At 37.2% G+C, this 26,884-nt stretch overlaps 1 protein-coding gene, 1 long non-coding RNA gene and 1 pseudogene across 4 annotated transcripts; 2 read left to right on the forward strand and 1 right to left on the reverse strand.

Annotated features, from left to right (window-relative positions):
- Positions 1-2,202: 2,202 nt before the first annotated feature.
- LOC131015910 (uncharacterized) lies at positions 2,203-5,084 on the reverse strand. Its single transcript, XR_009098729.1, has 3 exons — positions 4,953-5,084; positions 3,032-3,098; positions 2,203-2,428 (listed from the first exon to the last, which is right to left on the reverse strand). It is a non-coding gene; the product is annotated as an uncharacterized LOC131015910 (long non-coding RNA).
- Positions 5,085-18,219: 13,135 nt separating this feature from the next.
- On the forward strand, positions 18,220-20,815 carry LOC131015886 (pentatricopeptide repeat-containing protein At1g03100, mitochondrial-like; annotated as a pseudogene).
- Positions 20,471-22,198, forward strand: LOC131015897 (non-specific lipid transfer protein GPI-anchored 14-like). 3 transcript variants are annotated; one of them, XM_057944392.1, is made up of 6 exons: positions 20,597-20,611; positions 20,716-20,768; positions 20,887-20,952; positions 21,310-21,584; positions 21,741-21,821; positions 21,898-22,198. In XM_057944392.1, exons 3-6 carry the CDS (start codon positions 20,936-20,938, stop codon positions 22,032-22,034), a joined length of 510 nt encoding a protein of 169 aa, XP_057800375.1. In that variant the 5' UTR covers positions 20,597-20,611; positions 20,716-20,768; positions 20,887-20,935; the 3' UTR covers positions 22,035-22,198. The 3 variants fall into 3 exon arrangements, with proteins under 3 accessions (XP_057800376.1, XP_057800374.1, XP_057800375.1); XM_057944393.1 differs by lacking the exon at positions 20,887-20,952 and having other exon boundaries at positions 20,471-20,611; XM_057944391.1 differs by having other exon boundaries at positions 20,581-20,611; positions 20,716-21,584.
- Positions 22,199-26,884: the final 4,686 nt, after the last annotated feature.

The following is a 26,884-nucleotide window of genomic DNA, read 5'->3' on the forward strand; positions in this document are numbered from 1 at the left end:
ATGGAGGCTAGCGAGCGGACATCCCAAGTCCTTGGCATGGGAGATGTGATTCTTCAACTCACGTCGGGCGTGGAGATCACATTGAAAGACGTATTACACGTTCCAACTGTCCGAAAGAATTTAATTTCAGGCTTTAGGCTTACGAATAAGGATTTTGAATTGTTTTTCAAATCTGACTATGTTGTAATACGCAAGTGGGGAAAGTTCCTAGGGAAAGGCTATGCCTCCGAAGGACTTTTCAAACTTGGTGTAAGAGCTTGTAAGCCTGCCAAGGCTAAAATCAATAAAGATGCATCAACCTCTTCTGCTTACTTGATTGAGTGTTCAGATTTATGGCATTGTAGACTTGGACATGTTAATCTAAATGCTATAAAGAGATTAGTAAAAATGAATTTACTAAAAGTTGATGAATACAACTCACAAGTAAAATGTGAAGTTTGTGTTGAAGCCAAAATGGCTAAGTTACCGTTTAAATCGGTAGAAAGGAGCACTCAACCATTGGAACTTATTCACACCGATGTTTGTGATTTAAAGTTCGTGCAAACTAGAGGTGGCAAGAAGTACTTTATCACCTTTATAGACGATTGCACAAAGTATTGTTACCTTTACTTATTGAAAAGTAAAGATGAGGCTATTGAAGCTTTTAGAAACTTCAAAAATGAAGCCGAGAATCAACTTGGATGTCGAATTAAGATGGTTCGAAGTGATAGAGGTGGAGAATATGTAGCTCCGTTTGCTGAATTATGCAACGAAAGTCTCCTAAGTAAGTTATATACATCGCAATGTAATTGAAACTAATCAAAAACAAAGGTGTACTGCTCATACTCTCAAGATCATCCTTAGCTCTAGCCTACATCGAATTCTCTTCTCATCCTCATCAACTCTAGCCCTCCTCGGCTACTTCTCATCCTTTCAACCCTAGCCTTCCTTGGCTCTTTCTCATCCTTTCATAGTTTATGAACATGTGTTTGAAAATCTGCTAGGGTATCTCTGTACCACATACTGTACGCCTCGTCCTCGTATCTGATATTCCCTGAGTTCGATCTCACAACAGTCCTGGCCAACCTATAAGGAGAACTTAAAGGTGACTCTAGGAACTAACTCTACTTGGCTCCAGCAACAGAAATAAACAAAACATAACTTAGCAAAACTCCTACTAAGTAGTACTGTTATCTTAAAACTCAAGCTCAAAATATCTAAATTCTCATCTCGTCCCATCTTTACTTAGTAGGGAATCTCTCTAAACAATGATATTAGATCCCTTAATCTAAATCATCGTGACTCAGTAGGACAACTCAACAATTCTCTCTCAAAGCCATCTCCAAAGACTATGGCTCATGATACCTCCTCAAGTACCATTAAGGTTGCGTGAGCAAAACTCGCGTCACCAAACAACTCAACATATCGTACAATATCTCATTGCAGCATGCTAATAACTCATCATTAATCATGCTATTATACTCAAGCTCATAACTCAAACTCATAACTCAAACCAACAAGTACTTAAAGCAATTGCTAATTCTCTCAAGCTTTAGCTCTAAGTTCTCATTTCATCCTTCTACTTAGTAGAAAATCTCTCTTAACAATGACATTAGATTCCTTCATCTAAATCATCGTGACTTATCACAACTGCTCAAACAATTCTCATCACAAAACATCTCAAATACATCACATCATAACTCATAATTATGCATCTTCAATCATATAACATCATATGATATAAACGCTCTCATGATTCATCACGTAACGTCAACATATGCTCTTACAACATAATAACTCATTATTAATCATGTTGTCATCCTCAAACTCAAACTATGCATCTTCAAAGCATAACATCATAACTCATCATATAACCTCAACATCGTGCTCTTCAAAATTTAACGTCAAATAAACTTTGAAATTTTACATACCTCGTTGAGCCTGGTGTGATGGTGCGCTGAGCTCACGGTTGTTAATAACTATTAATCTAGTGACTCATTCTAGACTAAACTCAAGACTTCTAATTCAGAGCTTAACCTTCGCTCTGATAACACTCTGTCACAGCCCGCCCTAACTATGGATAGTTAGGCCGAGTGATCCACGACTAGGGATGGGGTTAAAGAAGAAGGGGAAGAAAAGGGACGTCATTTATAGCCGTAAAACTTACTCATCTTAATAAAACTCGTCATTTTTATTCATTAATACTCAATTGAAAACAGTCTATGAAAGACAGCATAAAACTTAATTAATATCATTAATCAAGTTATACATCGTATGAAACCATTCTCTTAAGACTCAAAGTATGACATAACATACTATAACATCAACAACATCTTGCAGCGGAAAGTAGCTAGACATATGTATGAAGACATATTCTAGACAGGTTAACTATTTATTAACAACCCTGGAGACTCCGCTCATTGCAGCACCATCATCACATCAGCTCAACCTGCACATTTAGAAAACATATGCAGGGCTGAGTACAAAAGCACTCAGTGGGCACGTATGCCTGGGTATAAAAATACATGCTTCAAAACTGTAAATTGTCATGCCATCATAAACAGTACAACAAGGGAGTTTTTCGCTAAAAAGGCCCAAGCTTACTAAGTTCATTTGTGATTCTTAAAGTTCGTCTGATCAGACTAAGTTCTTTTATAATCTATCATATCTGAAACTGTGTGCCGGAGAGGTGGCCACCTCTCACGGTCACTTGACCGGCCAACCCGCTAGATGACTCACGGTCACTGGTGTACACTAGCCCTGGCAGGATAGCTATCAACTGCTCAGGACCCGAATTCGATTGCATCATTGGCAAAGCCAAAGCAGATAGATATCATACTAAAATTTAAACATTTTATGGCAAGACAATACTTGAAATATTTTCCAGTTCAAAGATTTGTAACGAAATAACTTGTTCAAAGGTAGCATTAAACTCGTTTGATAGATATATAAAACTGAAATTAACAGTTAAATCATCTCATGCATTCATTCGTATAAGAGGCCTACGACACGCAGGGGATCTCTATATACGTATAGTAAAAGTAATGCCCACCTCGTTGTGTCTCTGTATCAATGAGTAACGTCACTCTCTCCCTCAAGTCGTTACTTCCCAAAAGGACCTTCATCGTTATGAAGAATTGGTGAGAAGTTATAAAAGAAACCTCGATTAATAATCTAATCTCTTTTATGAAACATTAGTATCTCTAATGTTCATCTCTCTTGATTGTTAATCAATATAACAATTATTATCTTTCGTCATTACTCATTAATTATAACATCCTTATGTTATAATTAGCAGCGCTTCAATTAAAAGAAATATTTAACACATCGAAAAGTCCACTTTCTTAGCAGATCTATTCGCTCTCATCTCGTCTAATTAACCAATTAGAAAGTTAAACTTTCCATTAGGTATGTATTTGAGTCACAGGTCAACAAGAATTGACTATGCTCAAATTCTAATTTCACTAAAAATTTCGACATGACCTATTCATATATAATGTCAGCCACGAGATTTCAACGCGTGAATCTCACTACGTGAACTCGTCTCTCGACTCAAAACTTAACATCTTGACATCTTTTCAACGCAAACCAAACAATTCAAAATCATCAAAACTCTTTATCAGTAAACTATCATTTATACTCGACACCAATTGTTCGAGTGTCAGATACCAACATTTATGTGCGTTAATCATAACTCTCACAACTCACACCATTTAGTCATATCGTATCATCCATCAAAACAAATATAATCAAGTTGTTTTCTAGAAAGTTTTGCTGTTTTTGTGTCATCTTTAAAAATTCATAACAACCAACTCAATCATCATAAACTCTCATACCAATTGATCTCAAAAACTCCATGAAGTGTAGTTCACTCTAAAAATGGTAGTTAACCAAAAAGGTTAAAGGTTTTTGGAGATATTGCTCTTTTAGTGCAGGCTATCAAAGATTGACAGTTTCTGCCAATTTTGTTTAGGCCATTAGAAACCAAGGCAAACCTTAATAAAATTCCATCAAATTTAATCAGCCAAAACTAAAGGTATCCTTGAAGATTTGGTTAAAATTTCACAAGAGAAAACGTTCATATGATCTGCCAAATAAACAATGAAACTCATACACTTTTACTGTTGGAAAAATATGACAGCAGAACAGGGCATTTTTGAAATAATAAACTGCTCTGTTTCAGAGGTCATAAAAATCGAAATCTTATGTTTTTAGAAAAGTATTGAAGTCTAGTTTCGTTTAAAAAAAACGGTGATGCAAAATCCTTCATGGATTAATAGATATAAACGTTTTTGTGAAGTCTACCAACAGTTGACAGATTCTGTCAAGGATTTTTTCAAAATATCTTTAAAATACCAAACATCATCCAAAAGACATGAAATTTTGCAGCGACGAAATACACATATCATAGATAAACATACTAAAATTTCAGAGCCATCAAGCAATGAAAACTCATCGAAACATAAGCTTGAAACTGCTGTAAAATTTTGATAGAATTCCAGTTTTAATTTCGTTCAACAATTATCATCCATAAATTGTAAATCAATTAGTATGCTCATGTGATATCGTAGAACACATATACGCAATAATATTCATTATGCAACGTCCCAAACTTCACGAATTTAAATAATCATACTCTAAAAACTTATACAATTTTCGTGCTTGGAAAAATACGAATTTAATATATATCGATTCTAGCATACCCTTAAGCACAAATATCAAGTCAAAATGATCAAACAAAAATCGAAAGACAAGCTAATATGTGAAAAACGGGGCTGCCCTCATGGGTTTCATAGCTACGGTTCGTTCCGTTCTTACTCCCTTCATTAAACATGCTCAACATCTACCCAAGAACAACATACTAAAATTTCACGACGATCCGACGTCGTTTCAAAATAAAGTCGAGAATCGACGTTTTTCGACGTCGACGAAAATCGAAAAGAAAACCATCAAAACGTAGGTAGAGATCTTACCTACTTAGATACGTGATCGAAAAGATGATCGGCGCTCGTCTCGGTGCTCAAATCGGAGGTCAAAAGCTTAAATGGTATTAACGTTGAATATAGTGTGTGTTTTGGGTGTTGTGTGTGTGAGTTTGTGTGTTGTGCGTGAGTTTAGAGTGTTTGGTTGTAGCAGCCAACACTTTAATAGGGAAAGGGGCTTTGGGAGGTTTGGGGGTGGTTAGGGGTAGGGTAGGTTAGATATTTAAGATATTAACCCGTTAGTCGTTAAATATCTCGTCTCGTCTCATTTTAACAACTAACAACCCATACTCTTTGTTACTCGCCCTCTCAACCTCTACTCACTTTCATTGCACTCGTAATTCTATATAAATATAGAAAACACAAGCTCGTTCTCGAAATTCTGATAAACGAGCTCATTTCGTTTATCGAGAAATCCCGATTTACTATTCACTCGTCGTCCAAAAATAAAAACTTTCATTATTGGACTCGTATCGAAAAACTAAGAATATTTCTCGACGACGTGCACGTAAGATTTTGAAAGTCGACAAAAAGACGAAATAGCAGTATTTTACTATTCATCGTCAAAAAGTTAAAATTTTGAAAAACGTCTTAACGGACTCAGATCTCACTTCCGAGTTCATCGTTCTCATTCAAATAATTATCTCGAATTATTCAAATACTCAAACTCAAATACGGATGTAAAATCCCACATCATTCTCACATCATCGAAAGAACATCTCAACATCTTAAAAAAAATAACAAGAAAACTTCATATAACTCCTCATCTCTTTACAAAGTAAATCAAACAAGGGATCTAAACCCTAATTACTCAAACTCAAGCAATTAACACGTCATCAAAAGCCCGGGTATTACATACCCTCCCCCTTAAAATAAATTTCGTCCCGAAATTTGTACCTCTTGTAAATGTTTCAGGTACTTCTCTCACATCTTATCCTCAAGCTCTCTTTCCACTTCTTTCTAACTATCATATCTCCATTGGACCTTATCCAATGCAATCGACTTATTACTCAATTGCCGAATTTTATGATCTAGCATCATCTGAGGTCTCTCTTCATAACTCAAGTCTGGTTCTAAGATCATTTCTTCTTAGTAAACCACATGGTTTGGGTCGAAAATATATATCCTCTCAATTGTGACACGTGAAACACGTTATGCGCATTTCCAAAGCTAAGTGGCAAAGCCAACCTATACGCTATTGAACCTATCTTTTGCAATATCTCGTAAGGACTTATAACTCTGGGTCTAACCTGTCCTTTAACTCCAAATCTATTCATCCCCTTTGAGGGTAAAACCTTTAAGAAAACTTTGTCTCCTATCTCGAAACTTTGTCTCACATCTTATAGGCAAACTCAAGTAGTGGCAACACATTCTCCCGATGTACTCCTCTATCAAGGATAGTAGTTCTTATCATATCTTCTATCGTCTGCTATGACCTTGAGTTTAAGCTTTTAGCTTGCTGGTGTGAACTTAAGTTTTGTTATGTATAGTATGTTGAGGGTTTAGAAGACACAGAATTTCCAAGTTCGGGATAGTATATCCCGTGTGACTGGGGAGTGATTATGTTGGACCTGGCCAGTCCGCATGATCCAAATCTCAGTAGACGTGTTTTGGGTTTATAAACCCATGTGTTTCAACTTTCGGTTGAAAAGCCAGATGGGTTCTTACTCTAGGTCATTTTTGTTCGACCTGGTAGTTACTTCATTCCACCCTCTGGTCATTCATTTGAGTCTCTTGAACAATTTGTTTTGATGTCATTCTAGGGTTGAACCCTTTCAACTTTTGAGTTATCCTAGTAGATTCTTTTGATGTATAAGACCAGTGAGAGGCACGTCAGAGGACTTTAACACCCGAGCAACTGGTAAACTACACCTGAGAACCATTGAAGACTACTCTTGAGAAGTATGTACCGAGGAGTACAGTAAGCAGCGAGAGGCTGATTATCGAAGTTTGATGCAAGGAAAGAAATCGATTGTAGAGTATAATTGAGAATTCTGTGAGCTATCACGTTCGCTCATCAGAAGATGGATAATGATGAAGAGATGTCTGAGTTTTAAGTGCTGGTTTAAGGCAGGACTTTAAGGTAGTATGGGCAAGTTATTGGATGCACCAGTTAGAATCCTGTTTAATACAGGAGCTTCGCATTCTTTAATTGGTTGAAGCATGTTACCTTCAAACTCGAACCAAAACAAGCTAGTCCCGAGTTGAGAGTAATCACTCCTGTAGGAAGAGCTACTACAGTTTCTCACATGATTTCTAACTTAGAGCTTGAGTTATGATCACTAAAGATAAAACAAGAACCTTGCACTTAATGCCTATGTGGAACGTAGACATTATTCTAAGGATGGACTGGTTAGAAGAGAACTTTGCCCCGATTGATTGTAAGAAGAGACAGATAACTTTCCAACCACCTGGGAAGGAACAGACATGTTTTCACGGCATTGATAGAAAGAAGAGAGTTCCAATCGTTTCGGCACTTCAGGCGTCGAAATTGGTAAAGAAGAAAGGAGCACAAGCTTACCTAGTTTACTTGAATGATGAAGATGAATCAAGTAAAAAAAAAAAAAAACTTTGAGGATGTAGCAGTGGTAAGGGAACATAGAGATGTATTTCCCGAGGTCTTACCAGGATGGCCACCAACAAGATAGTTGGAGTTCACTATCGACCTAGAACCTGGATCAGCACCAGTGTCGAAGGCACCCTATAGAATGGCGCCTAAGGAGCTACAAGAGCTGAAGATTCAGCTACAAGAATTGCTCGAGTTAGGTTTTATTAGACATAGTGTATCCCTGTGGGGAGCACCAGTCCTTTTTGTCAAAAAGAAGGATGGCACGTTGAGAATGTGCATAGATTATCGAGAGCTGAATAAATTGACACTCAAGAACAAATATCCTTTGCCGAGGATAGATGACTTGTTTGATCAATTACGAGGAGCGCATTTTTCTTGAAAGTTGACTTGAGATCATATTACCACCAGTTCAAATTTTGACAGAATGATATACCTAAGACAGCTTTTCAAATGAGGTATGAGCACTATGAGTTCATAGTTATGCCATTCGGTTTGACGAAGGCACCAGTAGTTTTCATGGATCACATGAATTGAGTTTTCATCAATAACTGGATAAATTTGTCCTAGTTTTCATAGATGATATTCTCATCTATTCGAAGAATGAGCAGGAGCTCCAAAACATTTGAAAACGATGTTGGAAACACTAAGAGTTGAGAAGCTTTTTGCCAAATTCACCAAGTGCGAGTTTTGGTTGAACAAAGTAACTTTACTAGGACATGTTATATCATCTGAAGGAATTAAAGTTGACCCCATCAAGGTACAAGCTGTACATGAGTGGAGATCACCAACTACGCCTAACAAGATTCTCAACTTTTTAGGCTTAGCAGGATACTATCAGAGGTTTATTGAAGGATTTTCCACGATAGCAAGACCGATGACACAATTACTTAGAAAATAAGCTAAACACAATTGGAAAGAGGAGTGTGAAAAGAGTTTTTAAGAGCTTAAAGGAAATTGACTACAGCACCAGTGCTGATAGTTCTAGAAATGGATAAAGAGTATACCATCTACGCAGATGCGTTAGAGAGTGGGCTAGGATGTGTTTTCATGCAAGAAGAAAGAGTTATAGTCTATGCATCACGATAACTTATACCCCACGAGATAAATTATCCAACGCATGATTTAGAGCTTGCAGCCGTTGTGCATGCCCTGAAAATTTGGAGACATCATCTCTACGGAGTTAGATGTGAGATTTTCACGAACCACAAAACTTTGAAATACTTTTTCGAGCATAAGGATATTAACATGAGGCAAAGGAGATGGCTCGAATTAGTAAAGGATGTTAACTGCGACATTAATTATCACCCTGGCAAGGCCAATGTAGTAGCCGATGCATTGAGCCGAAAGATCTCGTCAAAGTTAGGATGTCTTCTCACGAGAGAGGATGAGCTTATAAAGGACTTTGACAAGATGAGGATAGAGATGATAAAACCACCAGAGACGATAGCGAGTATTGTTGCGACGATGCCTAGTTTGAGGAAAATGGTGATTGAAGCACAAGGAAAGATGAGACAATGAACAAGTTACGAGAAAGGATAAGAGCAGGAGATCTCAAGAGTTAAAAAAAAAAAAAAAACATCAGACAATGCTATCTTATTTGAGGGGAGAAGATGCATTCCCCGCGATGATGAACTTAAGAATACGATCATGAGTGAGACTCATGACACGCCTTACACCGCCCACCCAGGAGGCACAAAGATGTATCAGGTTGTGAAAAATAGATTTTTGTGGGACGGAATGAAATGAGACATAGCTTCGTTTGTAGAGCGATGCTTAGCTTGTCAGCAAGTGAAAGCATTACACCAACGACCCTATGGGAAGTTAAAACCGTTGGAGATTCCCAAGTGGAAATGGGATCACATAGAGATGGATTGTGTGACAGCTTTACCCAAAAGTCAAAGAGGAAATACAACAATTTGGATGATTGTAGATCGACTAACAAAATCTGCCCATTTCATACCGATCCTAATCGTGTATGGACCAGATAAGTTAGCACAATTGTACGTTCGTGAGATTATAAGATTGCATTGAGTACCGGTGTAGATCACCTGAGAGAAAAATAATTTTTTTTTATTACATCACGTTTTTGGATGAGTTACAGAAAGAGTTGGGTACAAGGATGAATTTTAGCATAGCAGACGATAGAAGATATGATAAGAACTACTATCCTTGATAGAGGAGTACATCGGGAGAATGTGTTGCCACTACTTGAGTTTGCCTATAAGATGTGAGACAAAGTTTCGAGATAGGAGACAAAGTTTTCTTAAAGGTTTTACCCTCAAAGGGGATGAATAGATTTGGAGTTAAAGGACAGGTTAGACCCAGAGTTATAAGTCCTTACGAGATATTGCAAAAGATAGGTTCAATAGCGTATAGGTTGGCTTTGCCACTTAGCTTTGGAAATGTGCATAACGTGTTTCACGTGTCACAATTGAGAGGATATATATTTTCGACCCAAACCATGTGGTTTACTAAGAAGAAATGATCTTAGAACCAGACTTGAGTTATGAAGAGAGACCTCAGATGATGCTAGATCATAAAATTCGGCAATTGAGTAATAAGTCGATTGCATTGGATAAGGTCCAATGGAGATATGATAGTTAGAAAGAAGTGGAAAGAGAGCTTGAGGATAAGATGTGAGAGAAGTACCTGAAACATTTACAAGAGGTACAAATTTCGGGACGAAATTTATTTTTAAGGGGGAGGGTATGTAATACCCGGACTTTTGATGACGTGTTAATTGCTTGAGTTTGAGTAATTAGGGTTTAGATCCCTTGTTTGATTTACTTTGTAAAGAGATGAGGAGTTATATGAAGTTTTCTTGTTATTTTTTTTAAGATGTTGAGATGTTCTTTCGATGATGTGAGAATGATGTGGGATTTTATATCCGTATTTGAGTTTGAGTATTTGAATAATTCGAGATAATTATTTGAATGAGAACGATGAACTCGGAAGTGAGATCTGAGTCCGTTAAGACGTTTTTCAAAATTTTGACTTTTTGACGATGAATAGTAAAATACTGCTATTTCGTCTTTTTGTCGACTTTCAAAATCTTACGTGCACGTCGTCGAGAAATATTCTTAGTTTTTCGATACGAGTCCAATAATGAAAGTTTTTATTTTTGGACGACGAGTGAATAGTAAATCGGGATTTCTCGATAAACGAAATGAGCTCGTTTATCAGAATTTCAAGAACGAGCTTGTGTTTTCTATATTTATATAGAATTACGAGTGCAATGAAAGTGAGTAGAGGTTGAGAGGGCGAGTAACAAAAAGTATGGGTTGTTAGTTGTTAAAATGAGACGAGACGAGATATTTAACGACTAACGGGTTAATATCTTAAATATCTAACCTACCCTACCCCTAACCACCCCCAAACCTCCCAAAGCCCCTTTCCCTATTAAAGTGTTGGCTGCTACAACCAAACACTCTAAACTCACGCACAACACACAAACTCACACACACAACACCCAAAACAAACACTATATTCAACGTTAATACCATTTAAGCTTTTGACCTCCGATTTGAGCACCGAGACGAGCGCCGATCATCTTTTCGATCACGTATCTAAGTAGGTAAGATCTCTACCTACGTTTTGATGGTTTTCTTTTCGATTTTCGTCGACGTCGAAAAACGTCGATTCTCGACTTTATTTTGAAACGACGTCGGATCGTCGTGAAATTTTAGTATGTTGTTCTTGGGTAGATGTTGAGCATGTTTAATGAAGGGAGTAAGAACGGAACGAACCGTAGCTATGAAACCCATGAGGGCAGCCCCGTTTTTCACATATTAGCTTGTATTTCGATTTTTGTTTGATCGTTTTGACTTGATATTTGTGCTTAAGGGTATGCTAGAATCGATATATATTAAATTCGTATTTTTCCAAGCACGAAAATTGTATAAGTTTTTAGAGTATGATTATTTAAATTCGTGAAGTTTGGGACGTTGCATAATGAATATTATTGCGTATATGTGTTCTACGATATCACATGAGCATGCTAATTGATTTACAATTTATGGATGATAATTGTTGAACGAAATTAAAACTGGAATTCTGTCAAAATTTTACAGCAGTTTCAAGCTTATGTTTCGATGAGTTTTCATTGCTTGATGGCTCTGAAATTTTAGTATGTTCATCTATGATATGTGTATTTCGTCGCTGCAAAATTTCATGTCTTTTGGATGATGTTTGGTATTTTAAAGATATTTTGAAAAAATCCTTGACAGAATCTGTCAACTGTTGGTAGACTTCACAAAAACGTTTATATCTATTAATCCATGAAGGATTTTGCATCACCGTTTTTTTAAACGAAACTAGACTTCAATTCTTTTCTAAAAACATAAGATTTCGATTTTTATGACCTCTGAAACAGAGCAGTTTATTATTTCAAAAATGCCCTGTTCTGCTGTCATATTTTTCCAACAGTAAAAGTGTATGAGTTTCATTGTTTATTTGGCAGATCATATGAACGTTTTCTCTTGTGAAATTTTAACCAAATCTTCAAGGATACCTTTAGTTTTGGCTGATTAAATTTGATGGAATTTTATTAAGGTTTGCCTTGGTTTCTAATGGCCTAAACAAAATTGGCAGAAACTGTCAATCTTTGACAGCCTGCACTAAAAGAGCAATATCTCCAAAAACCTTTAACCTTTTTGGTTAACTACCATTTTTAGAGTGAACTACACTTCATGGAGTTTTTGAGATCAATTGGCATGAGAGTTTATGATGATTGAGTTGGTTGTTATGAATTTTTAAAGATGACACAAAAACAGCAAAACTTTCTAGAAAACAACTTGATTATATTTGTTTTGATGGATGATACGATATGACTAAATGGTGTGAGTTGTGAGAGTTATGATTAACGCACATAAATGTTGGTATCTGACACTCGAACAATTGGTGTCGAGTATAAATGATAGTTTACTGATAAAGAGTTTTGATGATTTTGAATTGTTTGGTTTGCGTTGAAAAGATGTCAAGATGTTATGTTTTGAGTCGAGAGACGAGTTCACGTAGTGAGATTCACGCGTTGAAATCTCGTGGCTGACATTATATATGAATAGGTCATGCCGAAATTTTTAGTGAAATTAGAATTTGAGCATAGTCAATTCTTGTTGACCCGTGACTCAAATACATGCCTAATGGAAAGTTTAACTTTCTAATCGGTTAATTAGACGAGATGAGAGCGAATAGATCTGCTAAGAAAGTGGACTTTTCGATGTGTTAAATATTTCTTTTAATTGAAGCGCTGCTAATTATAACATAAGGATGTTATAATTAATGAGTAATGACGAGAGATAATAATTGTTATATTGATTAACAATCAAGAGAGATGAACATTAGAGATACTAATGTTTCATAAAAGAGATTAGATTATTAATCGAGCTTTCTTTTATAACTTCTCACCAATTCTTCATAACGATGAAGGTCCTTTTGGGAAGTAACGACTTGAGGGAGAGAGTGACGTTACTCATTGATACAGAGACACAACGAGGTGGGCATTACTTTTACTATACATATATAGAGATCCCCTGCTTGTCGTAGGCCTCTTATACGAATGAATGCATGAGATGATTTAACTGTTAATTTCAGTTTTATATATCTATCAAACGAGTTTAATGCTACCTTTGAGCAAGTTATTTCGTGACAAAATCTTTGAGTTAAAGTTATTTCAAGTATTGTCTTGCCATAAAATGTTTAAATTTTAGTATGATATCTATCTGCTTTGGCTTTGCCAATGATGCAATCGAATTCGGGTCCTGAGCAGTTGATAGCTATCCTGCCAGGACTAGTGTACACCAGTGACCGTGAGTCATCTAGCGGGTTGACCGGTCAAGTGACCGTGAGAGGTGGCCACCTCTCCGGCACACAGTTTCAGATATGATAGATTACAAAAGAACTTAGTCTGATCAGACGAACTTTAAGAATCACAAATGAACTTAGTAAGCTTGGGCCTTTTTAGCGAAAAACTCCCTTGCTGTACTGATTATGATGGCATGACAATTTATAGTTTTGAAGCATGTATTTTTATACCTAGGCATACGTGCCCACTGAGTGCTTTTGTACTCAGCCCTGCATATGTTTTCTAAATGTGCAGGTTGAGCTGATGTGATGATGGTGCTGCAATGAGCGGAGTCTCCAGGGTTGTTAATAAATAGTTAACCTGTCTAGAATATGTCTTCATACATATGTCTAGCTACTTTCCGCTGCAAGATGTTGTTGATGTTATAGTATGTTATGTCATACTTTGAGTCTTAAGAGAATGGTTGCATATGATGTATAACTTGATTAATGATATTAATTAACTTTTATGCAGTCTTTCATAGACTGTTTTCAATTGAGTATTAATGAATAAAAATGACGAGTTTTATTAAGATGAGTAAGTTTTACGGCTATAAATGACGCCCCTTTTCTTCCCCTTCTTCTTTAACCCCATCCCTAGTCGTGGATCACTCGGCCTAACTATCCCTAGTTAGGGCGGGCTGTGACAGAGTGGTATCAAGGCAGACGTACACATGTTCAATCTAGATTTGGAATCGGAGCCCTAACTCCTGCCTGACGAATCGACGTGGTAACCTCCGCTGCCGCTCTGTGAACTGGCGAGAGCCTCACCGTCGTCGTCGCCGGGTTCTCCCCTGATCTCACCCGACGAGCAGCAGAGCTCTGCCTCCGCCAATGCTCCTCGGTTCGGCGAAACAGGGCAGCCTCCCCTCCTTAATGAAAGCTAAGTTCATTCTTAATACTCTATTGTGAACGAAACTCAAAGTTTGTTGTAACCCAGTTCATAATTCTATTGAGCTCTAGCATTTCTATAATTTGATTATGCAGTGGTTAAAACTAGCCATAGTAGTTTGTTTATCAAGCTTAAGTGTAGAGCATGTATGATGGGAAAGTAGTATATGGAGCTCAATGAATACCTTGAATGCTTTGCGAATGTTTGGTGCATGGTTGGCCTTCTGTTGTTGCTGTTGAATTCATTGGGGAAGAAGCTGAAAAGAATTGTGGGTTCATATTAATAAATGCAGGTTGATTAAGAATGGAATGGGGAGTTAAAGCCAAAGCTTACCCTCCCTTGAAGTCTGGTAGCAGCAGCAAATTCTTCTGCTCTCTCTTTCTTTCTTCAAATTCTTGTGCACTAAGGAAATTTGAAGGGATTGTTGGGTGTAGTATAAAGGGGTAGATAGGCTGTCATAGGGTGGCTGATAGAGGGTGGTTGAAAGACCCCTTACTGCAAGCGCCGCAAGCTACAGGGGAAAGGATGGGACATGAGTGTTATCAGAACTACTGTTGTTGCAGCTATTTTATTCTATGTGTACACACGCACCTTTCTCTTTCCCTTCCCCTTTTTCTTTTCTTTATTGCTGCGTGTACTAGCTATATGGTAGGAGTAAAGTGAAGAAAATCCTTCAGTCTTCGGTAAATCTATATCTTGTGTATCTGTAATACTAATCTCGAGTTTTGCTAATAAAATTGCATGTTTGCAATCAAACATTGATTATTCCCATTAATCACGTATCTTGAATATCGATCTCTGGTCTTGCTAATATCATGCGTTTCATTTAAAATAAATCTGAAAAAAAATGTAGATGTAATTTGCTTCCGAAGTTAAAAAAAATCCGCGACTCAAGTAATAATAATAATAATAGAAAAATAATTCTATTGTGATTAATAAATAACATGACTTAGCTAAGTCAGTTATGAATCTGAATTGAATAATTATTGGTTTACTCAATAATTCTCATCGCGGTTTTACTCACGCGAAGCTAACTGGCTTAGTAATAAAATAATAACCTGCTTCAACTAGAATATAATCCAGTGTCATAAGCTGAATTTAAATCATAAATAATTACTGGACTTGATTTACTGAAAGATGAAATAATAATTATCGTATTACTGGATTTAAATATAATAAAAGAGCGGGCTACTACATACTACCCCTCTTAACAAAAATTTCGTCCCGAAATTTGCATATCTCTGCTAAATGTTTCGGGTACTTCTCTCACATCTTATCCTCAAGCTCTCTTTCCACTTCTTTCTAACTATCATATCTCCCATAATTTGAGTGTACACAAGGGAGAACCTGTTGACGCGATAGAATATGCGAAGATTATTGGGAGCTTGTTGTATCTAACAAATTGCACTCGTCCCGATATAGCATGCTCGGTCAACAAGTTGGGCAGCTTTACAGCTAACCCTAGTAATGAACATTGGAAAGCTCTTGAAAGGGTTTTGAGATATTTGAAATATACTCAAAACTATGCGATTCATTATACTAGGGAACCCTCTGTACTTGAAGGGTACTGTGATGCAAATTGGATATCTGATGCCAAAGACTCGTTTTCAACGAGCGGTTATGTATTCACTGTGGGGGGTGGTGCTGTGTCTTGGAAATCCAAGAAGCAAACATGTATTGCTAGATCGACCATGGAATCAGAATTCATAGCTTTGGATAAAGCTGGTGAAGAAGCCGAGTGGCTTAAAAATTTCCTCGAGGATATTCCATGTTGGTCGAAACCTGTGTCGTCCGTGATAATTCATTGTGATAGTCAAGCTGCTATCGGCCGAGCACAAAATCATTTGTATAACGGTAAGTCGAGACATATTCGTCGACGTCATAATACCGTGAGACATCTGATCACTAGTGGAGTTATCACAATTGATTATATAAGATCAATTGATAACATAGCGGATCCTTTGACAAAAAGTATCCATCGAGATCAGATGTATAAACTGTTAGGGGGAATGGGTTTGAAGTCCACAAATTAAGGATAATCATAGTGGCAACCCAACCATGATGACTGGAGGATCCCAAGAACTTGGTTCAATGGGACAACTAAGCTATGAAAATCCGTGTGTTGAACACTCGAATTGCCTATTCCTTGTAAAACAGTGAGTGTTCGGAAACCTGCACGTGGTGAGGTTAAGTCTTTGACTTTTAATGACTCTAGAACTCCTCGAAGAGGACAAGTATAGCAGGATACTTGAGTTAAGAGTCACCTATGTAAGTGTGAAGTGGGGCCGCTTCGATTGAAACACTTATGAATCCAAAGAGGTGTTCCAAGGCATGTAATGGACACAAACGTGAGAACGAATAAGGATTGAAGCAATATTGTGTCAATATTGTTGACTTAGTATACACCGAGGAGGACTAGTTCAAGGAACACAATCCACTAGGCCGCCGGTATACTCGATAACATTGACTATGGCAGGTTCAAAGCCACAAGCTACCTTTCCAAATGCAATGTTGTTTCTTAAGAGGACTGAGCTAAGTGTTTGCATACTTTCGCATACTGTTTTCTCACTCATGTGGGGGATTGTTGGAAATATGGTTTTATGCCATATCTGAAAATTATTATTTAATTAAATATTTATTATTTAATTAAAATAATGATTGTATGTTAATCTACATCTCGAGTAGATCAACGTGATATACTTGAAGTCTCAAAACCGATTTCCGATGAGTGAGATATTGTATGTCAAAGTTTGGATGTTGAAGAGGGAAAATAACATTTGTTATGTTATCCCACATTGGAAAACATAGAGATGTTTTTCATGTATAAGAATAGCAAAGCACATGGAGTTGATAAATTGACTTGTGGGCTTGCTAGTGGGCTTGATCTAAGTACTAGCCTCGCGCGCACACACACACGCGCGCCGCCGCCGACGACGACGATCGATCGGACGGACGGACGACGACGTCGCCGCCGGACGGGCGGGCCACGGCCAAGGACTTGGATCTTGGCAATTGGTGCTTTGGGGTGGTGTTTGGGGCCCAAACTATTTTTTGGACCAACTCCACTGGGCTTTTTATTTATTGGCCCAACAGAATTTATTATTGGTCCAACTGTAAGCCCAGCCCACACCACAGCTCCAGCCCACATCAGCAGCAGCAGAAGAAGCAGGTAGCAGAAGCACGCCAGTACGACTTCTGCATGGCAACTTCAATTTTGCAGCTTAGTTTCTTCAATGACTGCGCCCACCGGCCATCATCTTCAACATTTACGGTCGGAGTAGAATTCAAGTTCTTGAATTCATACTTACCACATGCCTATAAATAGGCCTCTGGAGAGCTTGCAGTAGAAAACACCAACAAATACTGCATTCTGCCACTTTCTACACACTCACTCTCTGCATAACACTTGTGCTCAGTTCTTGATCCTATTCAGTTCGCCGGAGCTCGCCGGATTGTGGTGCTACATCCGACGAGACGAAGTCGTTTTACCTTTGGGGAAGATACGCCAAACCGAAGAGCACTACCGGGGCGATAATCTTCTTGCGGGAAGAGATTCATCTCGACTCGACTTTGTTTATACGTATAATTTATTTATACAGTGTATTTCAGTTGTATCAAATTATTTGAGTTGTAATTTCTCAAATTATTTACTTTGTAATATTTTCAATTATTTTGAGTCGTAATTTCTCAAAATAAATATTTTGTAATATCTCGATCGTGTACCCGGTTTTAACAGTTAGAAGTGTTAAATTGTTGAACCTTTGAGTTATTTGAATCTATGTATAAACATTTGCTGACCAACTTATTACTCAAGAATGTCTTATTAAGAGTATTTTGCTTATCTTTTTTCTTTTAGGCCACCAATTTTAATACTAAATCTTGTCTTCCTATGTGCAGATAGCAGCCTACGCTGTTTGAGGTGATGATTTTTGGGTCCTGTTAGCTTTTCAGATGAAATGGCGCATCTAAGAAAAGTGAGCAGTCGAGCAACTGCGAATTACATTCTACAGAGTTTTCTTGGTAGAATTTCTAAATGTCATTGCATCACTCAAAGGGGCTACAAGCCTTTTGCTTATTTACATGACCAAGATGGTGTCTTGATGCTTCGCCATGGGTTGGAACATTTTTCACACAATTTCTCGACTATGGCAGGGACGATTTTGGTCCAGGCTCGAGACATAGGCAGGCTTCATGAGGAGTTAGAGACTGCAACTGATGAGGGTAGATTTAATGATGCCTGGGATTTGCATGAGAAGCATATGCGGATGGAAGGGTTTGCTAGAAAATCTATCATGTGCAAGTTTATCGCGGGATTAACAGAGACTCTAGACATTGAGTGGCATGAAAAGGCTTATGGATTGGTTGAGAAAGCTTTTGAGGAACACAAGCAGACGTTGTTTGATAGGGAGATCCTCGTTTACCTCTCTTTAGGCCTTGCTAAATGTGGACTACCTATTCCTTCCTCTACTCTTCTCAGGAAACTCATTGAAATGGAGAAGTTCCCTCCCGTGACAGTTTGGTCTGCTATTATAGCTTATATGTCCAACAGTCCATCTGGAGCGTTCCTTGCAGCTGAATTGGTTCTTGAAATTGGTTACAAGTTCCACGACGGGAGGGTTGATCCACGAAAGAAGTGCAATGAACCTTTAATTTCTATGAAGCCTAATGCAACTGCTCTTAACATAGCTTTGGTGGGGTGCCTTCGGTTTGGCATCACTAGGAAAGGAGAGCAACTCCTTGATATGATTCCTCGGATTAATATGAAAACTGATGCAACTTCATCAATCATCATGGCCCATATTTATGAAAGAAATGGTCGGAGGGACGAGCTGAAAAAGCTTAGGAGGCATATTGAAGAAGTTGACAATATAGCTGACATTCAGCTTCGACAGTTCTACAACTGTCTTCTTTCGTGTCACTTGAAATTTGGCGATCTAGATTCTTCCTCCTGGATGGTTCTTGAAATGCTTCGCAAGGCAAAGAAAGCTCAAAACTCTCTCGGTGTTGCTAATTTGCAATTGGAGACTGATAAAGTAGGCACTACATCACCTCATCGAAGTGTTCCTGTACATGAGAATCCTGATACGCCTCAAAGGCATTTCTCATGCTATGAAGACTTCTGTCAAGACAGAAAGTTTCTAGGTCTTGAAGCCGAGACAAGAGAATTACTCAATAACTTGGTCGTGAACTTGCAGGGGCAAGTTGAACTGATCACAACCGAGAGAGGGATTCTTAGGCCAACTGAGACAACTTATGTGAAATTAGTTAAAGCGTTCTTGGAGGCTGGCAACACAAAGGATTTGGTCGAATTTTTGATCAAGGCAGAGAAAGAAGATTCCCCCATGTCTGCTGATAATTCAGTTCTCGTTCATGTCATCAACTCTTGTATTTCTCTGGGTTGGTTAGACAGGGCACATGATCTTCTGGATGAAATGCGCTTGGCCGGCATTAGATGTAGTTCGTCTGTGTATAATTTCCTTCTGAAAGCATATCATAAGGACAACCAGATTGATGAGATGAAATCATTAATCAGAGATGCCCGTAGGGCTGGCGTTCAGTTGGATGCAAGTTCTTATCAGTCATTGATTCAATCCCGGGTGGCTGAGAAGGACACAGCAGGGGCCCTTAATCTGTTCAAGGAAATGAAAGAGGCTAAAATACCCAGAGTCGGCGAACAGGACTTTGACGTGTTAGTCAAGCGTTGTGCAAAGGGCAAAGATGCTCATTTGATGTCAAAGCTATTGCAGGAAATAAAAGAAGGGCAGGCGGTGGATTCTGGAGTCCATGACTGGAATAGTGTGATTCACTTTTTCTGCAAGAAACGGCTAATGCAAGATGCGGAGAAGGCTCTGAAGAAGATGAGAAGTTTGGAGCTTGCCCCCAATGCACAAACTTTCCATTCTATGGTCACTGGATATGCTGCAATCGGGGGCAAATACATCGAGGTAGCTGAACTGTGGGTGAGATGAAGTCTTTTGCTTTTTCTAGTGGAATGATGTTTGATGTGGAACTATTGGATGCTGTGCTTTATACATTTGTTAGAGGCGGATTTTTCATCCGAGCAAATGAAGTTATCGAAATGATGGAGAAAGGCAGCATGTTCGTGGACAAATATAAGTACCGCGCTCTATTTCTAACGTACCACAAAACTCTGTACAAGGGCAAGGCACCAAAGTTTCAGACAGAATCACAGTTGAAGAAAAGAGAAGCTGCGTTGGCCTTCAAGAAATGGATTGGTCTATGATGAAAGGATTCAGGCAAAGTTTTTCAAAAGCAAACAAAAAAATGATGTTTCAGGCAAAACTACTGAAGGCCGGGAAGCTTTGTGGTGTGACTGCTGGCTCAAAGGTTGTTACTCCCACTCATCTTACTTCAGGACATTACTAATGATTCTCATAAACATGTAGTTCTTTGTTCTACTAACACGCCGTATGATCTATGTCCTTCCCTAGTTTTTGCAGGGGATAAAAAGTTGAAAAAAAAGGCGACCATGGACACTGGTAATGTAAGTAGTTCTGGTTGATGCCTTCAAATATTTTTTATTTATGTTCAAATAATTTATTTATATTTCTATTTTCCTGGTAAGGCCTCATTTGAAGAGATGAATCTGTTACTCGATGTAGGGAAGAACTGCAGTGTTGAAACCATCGGATTTCATTTTGCTTGTTGTAGATGGAGTTATTGAAGTGGTGATTGTTCTTGGAGCTTGTGTATAGTATAGATTACTCAGTATATATTACTAGATTTCTTTTCGACTTATTAATCATATTCTTCTTTTTCTATCTCCCAAAAATTCAAATAACATGACATCTAGAATTTAGAAAGTGGACATGGCACTAGACATGGGTGGCAAACTAATGATTGAATAAGACAATCTAGGGTAATTAAATCAGCCTTTTCCTTCTACACATCTCAACCTCTTTTTATACTCAATCTCTTGATAGAACAACAGTTCTCATTGGCCTCACCCTCTGCATCTGCATCTCGGTAGAAATGAATACATTGAAATCTTCATTCTTATTAGCATCAATGGTGATGCTATTTAGGTTATCAGGGTGTGATAACTCCAAGGACAAAGAAGCATGTGCAGAGTCATTGGTGGGATTAGCAACATGTTTGCCTTATGTTGGAGGAACTGCAAAATCCCCAACACCAGATTGCTGCAATGGTCTCAAGCAGCTTCTTAAGACCAACAAAAAGTGTCTGTGTGTGGTTATTAAGGATAGAAATGATCCTGATTTGGGCCTCAATATTAATGTCACACTTGCTTTGTCTCTCCCTCATGTTTGTAATGCTCCGGCTAATATTTCCCAGTGCCCCGGTAAGTCTTCAATTTATTTAGATTATCTACACTCATTTTAGCTTCATTTTATATAGAGATAATGTGTTGCTTTCTGACAATATATATGTGGTCTAGATCGACTTTGCATCTTCATCAAAATCGTTAGTTATTTAATATAGTTGATTAATGGTGCAGCTCTCCTCAACTTGCCCCCAAATTCACCAGATGCTCAGGTTTTTTACCAACTTGAGAAAAATAGCAGCAGTGTTGCTGGAGGTAGATATATGCCAAACTACAATTTAATTTCCATTTTTGAGCAAATTAAAGTAATTACTTATTTTTATGGAAGCAGCGGTTCCTCCCAATCCAAGCAGTGCCCCTGCCGGAGCTCCGACGTCTCAGCCGAAAAACGGTGGTTGTGACAAAGGGCTGCTTCTTGCGGGATTACTTTTACTGCCGGCATTGCTGCTCTCATCATTGTTGCTGTAAAGTAAAAACACGACAAAATTCTACTAACACTTTGAAACTAAACTATTAAGTCTATAATAAAGTACCATGTTTTTTGTTCAAGTTTGCATTCACGGGATTTGTCTTGTAAATGCTAATGTCCATAATTTTCTTTGTTAATAAAGTGATTCATCTTTTCGAATTTATTTACAATTTTTATGAAAGCATCGTATATCGACTTATGAAATTATGACTCTTTACCCATATTTCATGACTACGTTTTCGAGCTTTGTTTAGTTGAGATAAATATTTGAATTTCGATTTAGGTCAGTATTAGTACTTCATATATTCGTCCCATTAAACATGTATCATTTCTTTTCGCCACGAAAATTAAGAAAAAATTGAATAAAATAAATAGGACTCACAACTTTTTAAGAGTTAACTATTGTTTATTATGGAAATGAATCATCTTTATTAGAACAATTCGAAATGAAAAACGAGTCATATTTAATGGAACCACGAAAATAGTCTTGAAAACTTTATTTGGTTTAGTTATTATTTGTGTTGTGATATTATCATGTAACGCCGAAGCTCATTTGGTGGGACCCGTAGTATTACGACGGCGACACTACAGCTCTTGGCATCCGTTATCACTTGATAAAATGGTTAACTTAAGTTATTATTAGTATGGCTCCTTTGGTATTTAAGTTGAGATTAAGAATAGCGTAAATATTATATTAAACTCCGAACTATATTCGTTTTGCCAAAAATATCCTGAATTATAATAAATATCATCTAAAACCCCAATTATTAAGCTCGTGTAAAAAATATCCCGCATCCATTTTTTGATCCCCAAAATTGTGACACGGCTCACCGGATGTCAACATGTAATTTGTGTGTGTGTGTATATATATATATATATAGGGTTAGGCTAAAATAAGAACTAGTTTTAAGATATAAATTAAGAACCAATATAAACCATTAGATCTTTAATTTTGGACGGTTAGATAGTGCCCATAATTAGGTGATCAATCACACGTTGATAACAAATTAGGGGTGAAAGGTAATTTCATTTTTTGGTGTAATTATTGTTTCCTTAATTTAAGGAATCGTGGGATACAGTTCCGAAAACAGATTTGATCCCAATTCTTTTCAATCATTCATAAACACTCTATACTAAGAACTTAAAAAAAAATAAAAAAAAAAATATATGTTCTCAGAACTTGCTCAATTTCCACATGGAGAATGAAGGTACATGATTATATTATCTCTACACTCCATTCATGGTAGCAATCTTAATATTGCGATGATGTCCAACTAGTTCATAAATTCATGCAAACTGACAAAACTATTCATGCTTATATACTGCTTGGTCCATGCAAACTTAACTGAACTGTTCATGCAATCTTAATATTGCGATTCTCTACACTGAACTGTTCATGCAAACTGACAAAAATATTCATGCAAACTGACAAAACTATTCGTGCTCATATACTGCTTGATTCACATACGGTAGCAATCTTAATATTGTGATTATCTACATTGAATGGTTCACGTTTTCATTCCAAGATATAAAGATTGTACATAGTGCGTTGAGAGTTTAGTCTGTATTTTTTTTAAGTATACTATTCAATCATAAGTTATTTCATAGGTACAGGCAGCATCAATCGCATAACTTCAAATAATATGTATACTTCAATAAAATTCATGCTCATATACTGCTTGATTCACATACGATATCATCCTATTCACGCAGAGTTATAAAGATTACACATGAGTCTCTTCTGTAATTAAATTCCCGTGAATAACACACTCAAATGACATACATAGTTGAACAATTAGGGAAATTGCTAAGAACACGAGAGAAAAAAAAGAAGCTAGATTACATAAATGAATAATAAAAAAAGTTCTGTAATTGTGGTTTCATATTGATTTTGAACATACATGACACGAAAAAAGAAAAAAAAAACTGCATTATACATAAATGAATAATAAAAACACATAATGAGATTTATTACATATAATGTCTACGCCAAACTTGCAAAAAAAAAATATATATATATATATATATATATATATATATATTGTTCAAATGCAAAACTTAACTAAAAGGTTCATTTCCAATGTTGAAAACCATAAATCAAGGGTATCACTTTCCAAGCAACGTGACGTCGATGTTGGAATTCGCAACCTCAACACCAGATTCAAAATTCACTTTCCTCCATTGGGTCGTGTATATTGTTCTTATCCCACACCTTGATATGTTTGTCCTCACACAACGACGGCTCTGCAGATTTTCAGATTCAACATCTTCAGTGATGCGCCATATATGTACATGGGTTTTAAAAAAAAATGCACAAATCAAAGCTTTATATACAAATGACCTGTTAAATGAATCATTACTTGGTATTTTTCAAACTTTCAACATGATATAATTTATTTAAGTAGATATCATTGCATACATGTACATGGGATTGACCACCATCGTCAACCGCCTTAGAGGTATCAATCTCCTGAGCAGGCTATAACGCAAAGTAAACATAATGAATTTTCAGCAAGGCGAAGGAAAAAAAATATACTAAAAGGAATCATAAGTTGGCAAAGACTACACACGACAATCCCAATTCATACACATGCAATAATTATGATTACTATAACTCACATCCACATTCTATAAATTCATTTAATGTTAAGCAATTGTTCAAATATTCTAGCTATTAAAAATTAATTAGATACCACCATACGTCACAATATAATAACATTCACACCCCCAATATGATTGATTCACGCAGTAATATTTCACACAGTAATATTTCTATATTGATTTACTTAATAGGATGCAATTGTATTCATGCTATCCGAAAATATCATGAGCATAAGTTAATTCGGTGGTACATAAAGAATCAATCGCCTAGCTTCAAGTAATGCATCCTATTCATGTCGAGCTATGAAGATTTTACATGTTGAGCTAAAAAAAATTATACGTCGATCTTTTTAAATTTATAATGGCATCCAATTCTTGCGCATAACATTAATTATTCATATATTTATGCATTTTATTAACGCGCATACATTAATTATTCATATACTTATACATTCTATTCATACAATATATTATTCACATATTGATGCATCATATTCATGCGCATTTTTTAATAATTCACGTGCGATTGCATCATATTCATGTCGAAGACTTTGAAACTATTTCATCACATGATTTGTGAAATTCGCGATCGTACCAAAATGACTCCACAATACCAGCATGCTTATCCGGTGTACGCTCCACAATTCCAGCCTGCTCGTCCGCCTGTTCAACAGTGGCACCTCCATCTTTGCGGACCTTGTCAATGGGCAAAGGTGTTAGTACTATAAGTATTGAAAGCAGCGCCTAGCCTCCTCAAGTTTCAGAGTGAATTCATCAGAAGCAAAAGTTTGCTCATCCACATAATTGATACACACCTATTGGAAAACGACAACTAGGGACCACCACACAAAAGAGTACCACCCAAAACAATTTGGGTACAAATCCAACCCTATTTCGTTTTATTCCATATATGCGAACACACCCAAACCTTAAAAAGGTGCAATGAATTTGAACAAAAAAAAATCCAGCCAAAAGAATTTCACATGAATTCAAACTGATGGCATATCAACCCTCACCCGATCGATTCGATTTAGTTCGTGCCATGACTAAACCGGATTGTTGTAAATGTTTCGTGAGCGTCGCCGGAAAATAGTAGCTATTCCAGCCTTCGCCGCTTCGAGATGATGCAAATGGGCGATGAACCCTACCTTTTACTTTCAACAATTTCTATCTAATAGCGTGTATCGGTTCATGTAGATAAATATTAGTAGGTTGGATGCATTTAATTAGTTTACTGATTCGAAATATTTTTGAATCTTTAGCTACAGATTTCTTTGAAAAATTCACGCTGTAATTGAGTCATTCCATACCTCATGATGTCAATCAAATCAAATCTTTAATTATAATTAAATTGAGACGCAAAAACTGGTGCAATTTTGTTGGTTAAATGGAAAGTCAAACATCAATACCCATTTTAGCCTTCAGACGGATATGAAGTGAATTTTATTGTTTAATAAAACGAAACAGAATATATATTTGACATCTAATCTGATCCGTTAAATACTACAAGATCTATGGTCTACATTAATTCTTAATTTATATGCTAAGGGGAGTTTTGTGAATAACTGCCCCCTATATATATATATATATATATATATATATTTAAAATGACATGACACAAAACGACATTGTTTCATACCATGACATTTAAAATCCACGCTAGAATCCGAAACCCACCACTCACCCTTTTCCTCAAGCTGCCCCTTATCTTCGCCTCCACCGCCATCTTCGCCGTCGGCGCCGACGACAAATACTAACCAACCCCGTCGAATGAGGATCCCCCCGAAGCCCCCGAGGACTCCATGAGCATATTGCTGCAGCAACACAAGGGCCGGTGTTGAAAAATTGGTATAATTGTTTGTGTAAAAGTAAAAAAAAAAGGACTAATGTTCATATGAAATAAGGCATCAGAGGCTTTTCTTTAGTTATGTTTACTGAAAGTGAACATGAATTTTTTTACGAGCCCAAATAAATACACGGGCCGGGCGAATTACTCATACAGGATACAAAATATTGAGATAACATCAAATAACTTTTGCTATCTGGCTTTATAGCTCCCGTCAAACAAGGCCTTAGAGTGTTGATTGACCTTGTATATATAATGTTTAAACTTTTAGTAGTACATCCCTCAATATGTGATGTCCTTGTTGCAAACGTTTCTATAGTATCGTCCTAGCGGACCAAACCTACGGGGTGGTAACTCAGAGCATCTTCAGTAGGAGGTTCTATAAGGAGGCTCTACAAGGCG

This window comes from Salvia miltiorrhiza, chromosome 3, assembly GCF_028751815.1.
Source record: "Salvia miltiorrhiza cultivar Shanhuang (shh) chromosome 3, IMPLAD_Smil_shh, whole genome shotgun sequence".
In the NCBI taxonomy this organism is placed as follows: domain Eukaryota; kingdom Viridiplantae; phylum Streptophyta; class Magnoliopsida; order Lamiales; family Lamiaceae; genus Salvia; species Salvia miltiorrhiza.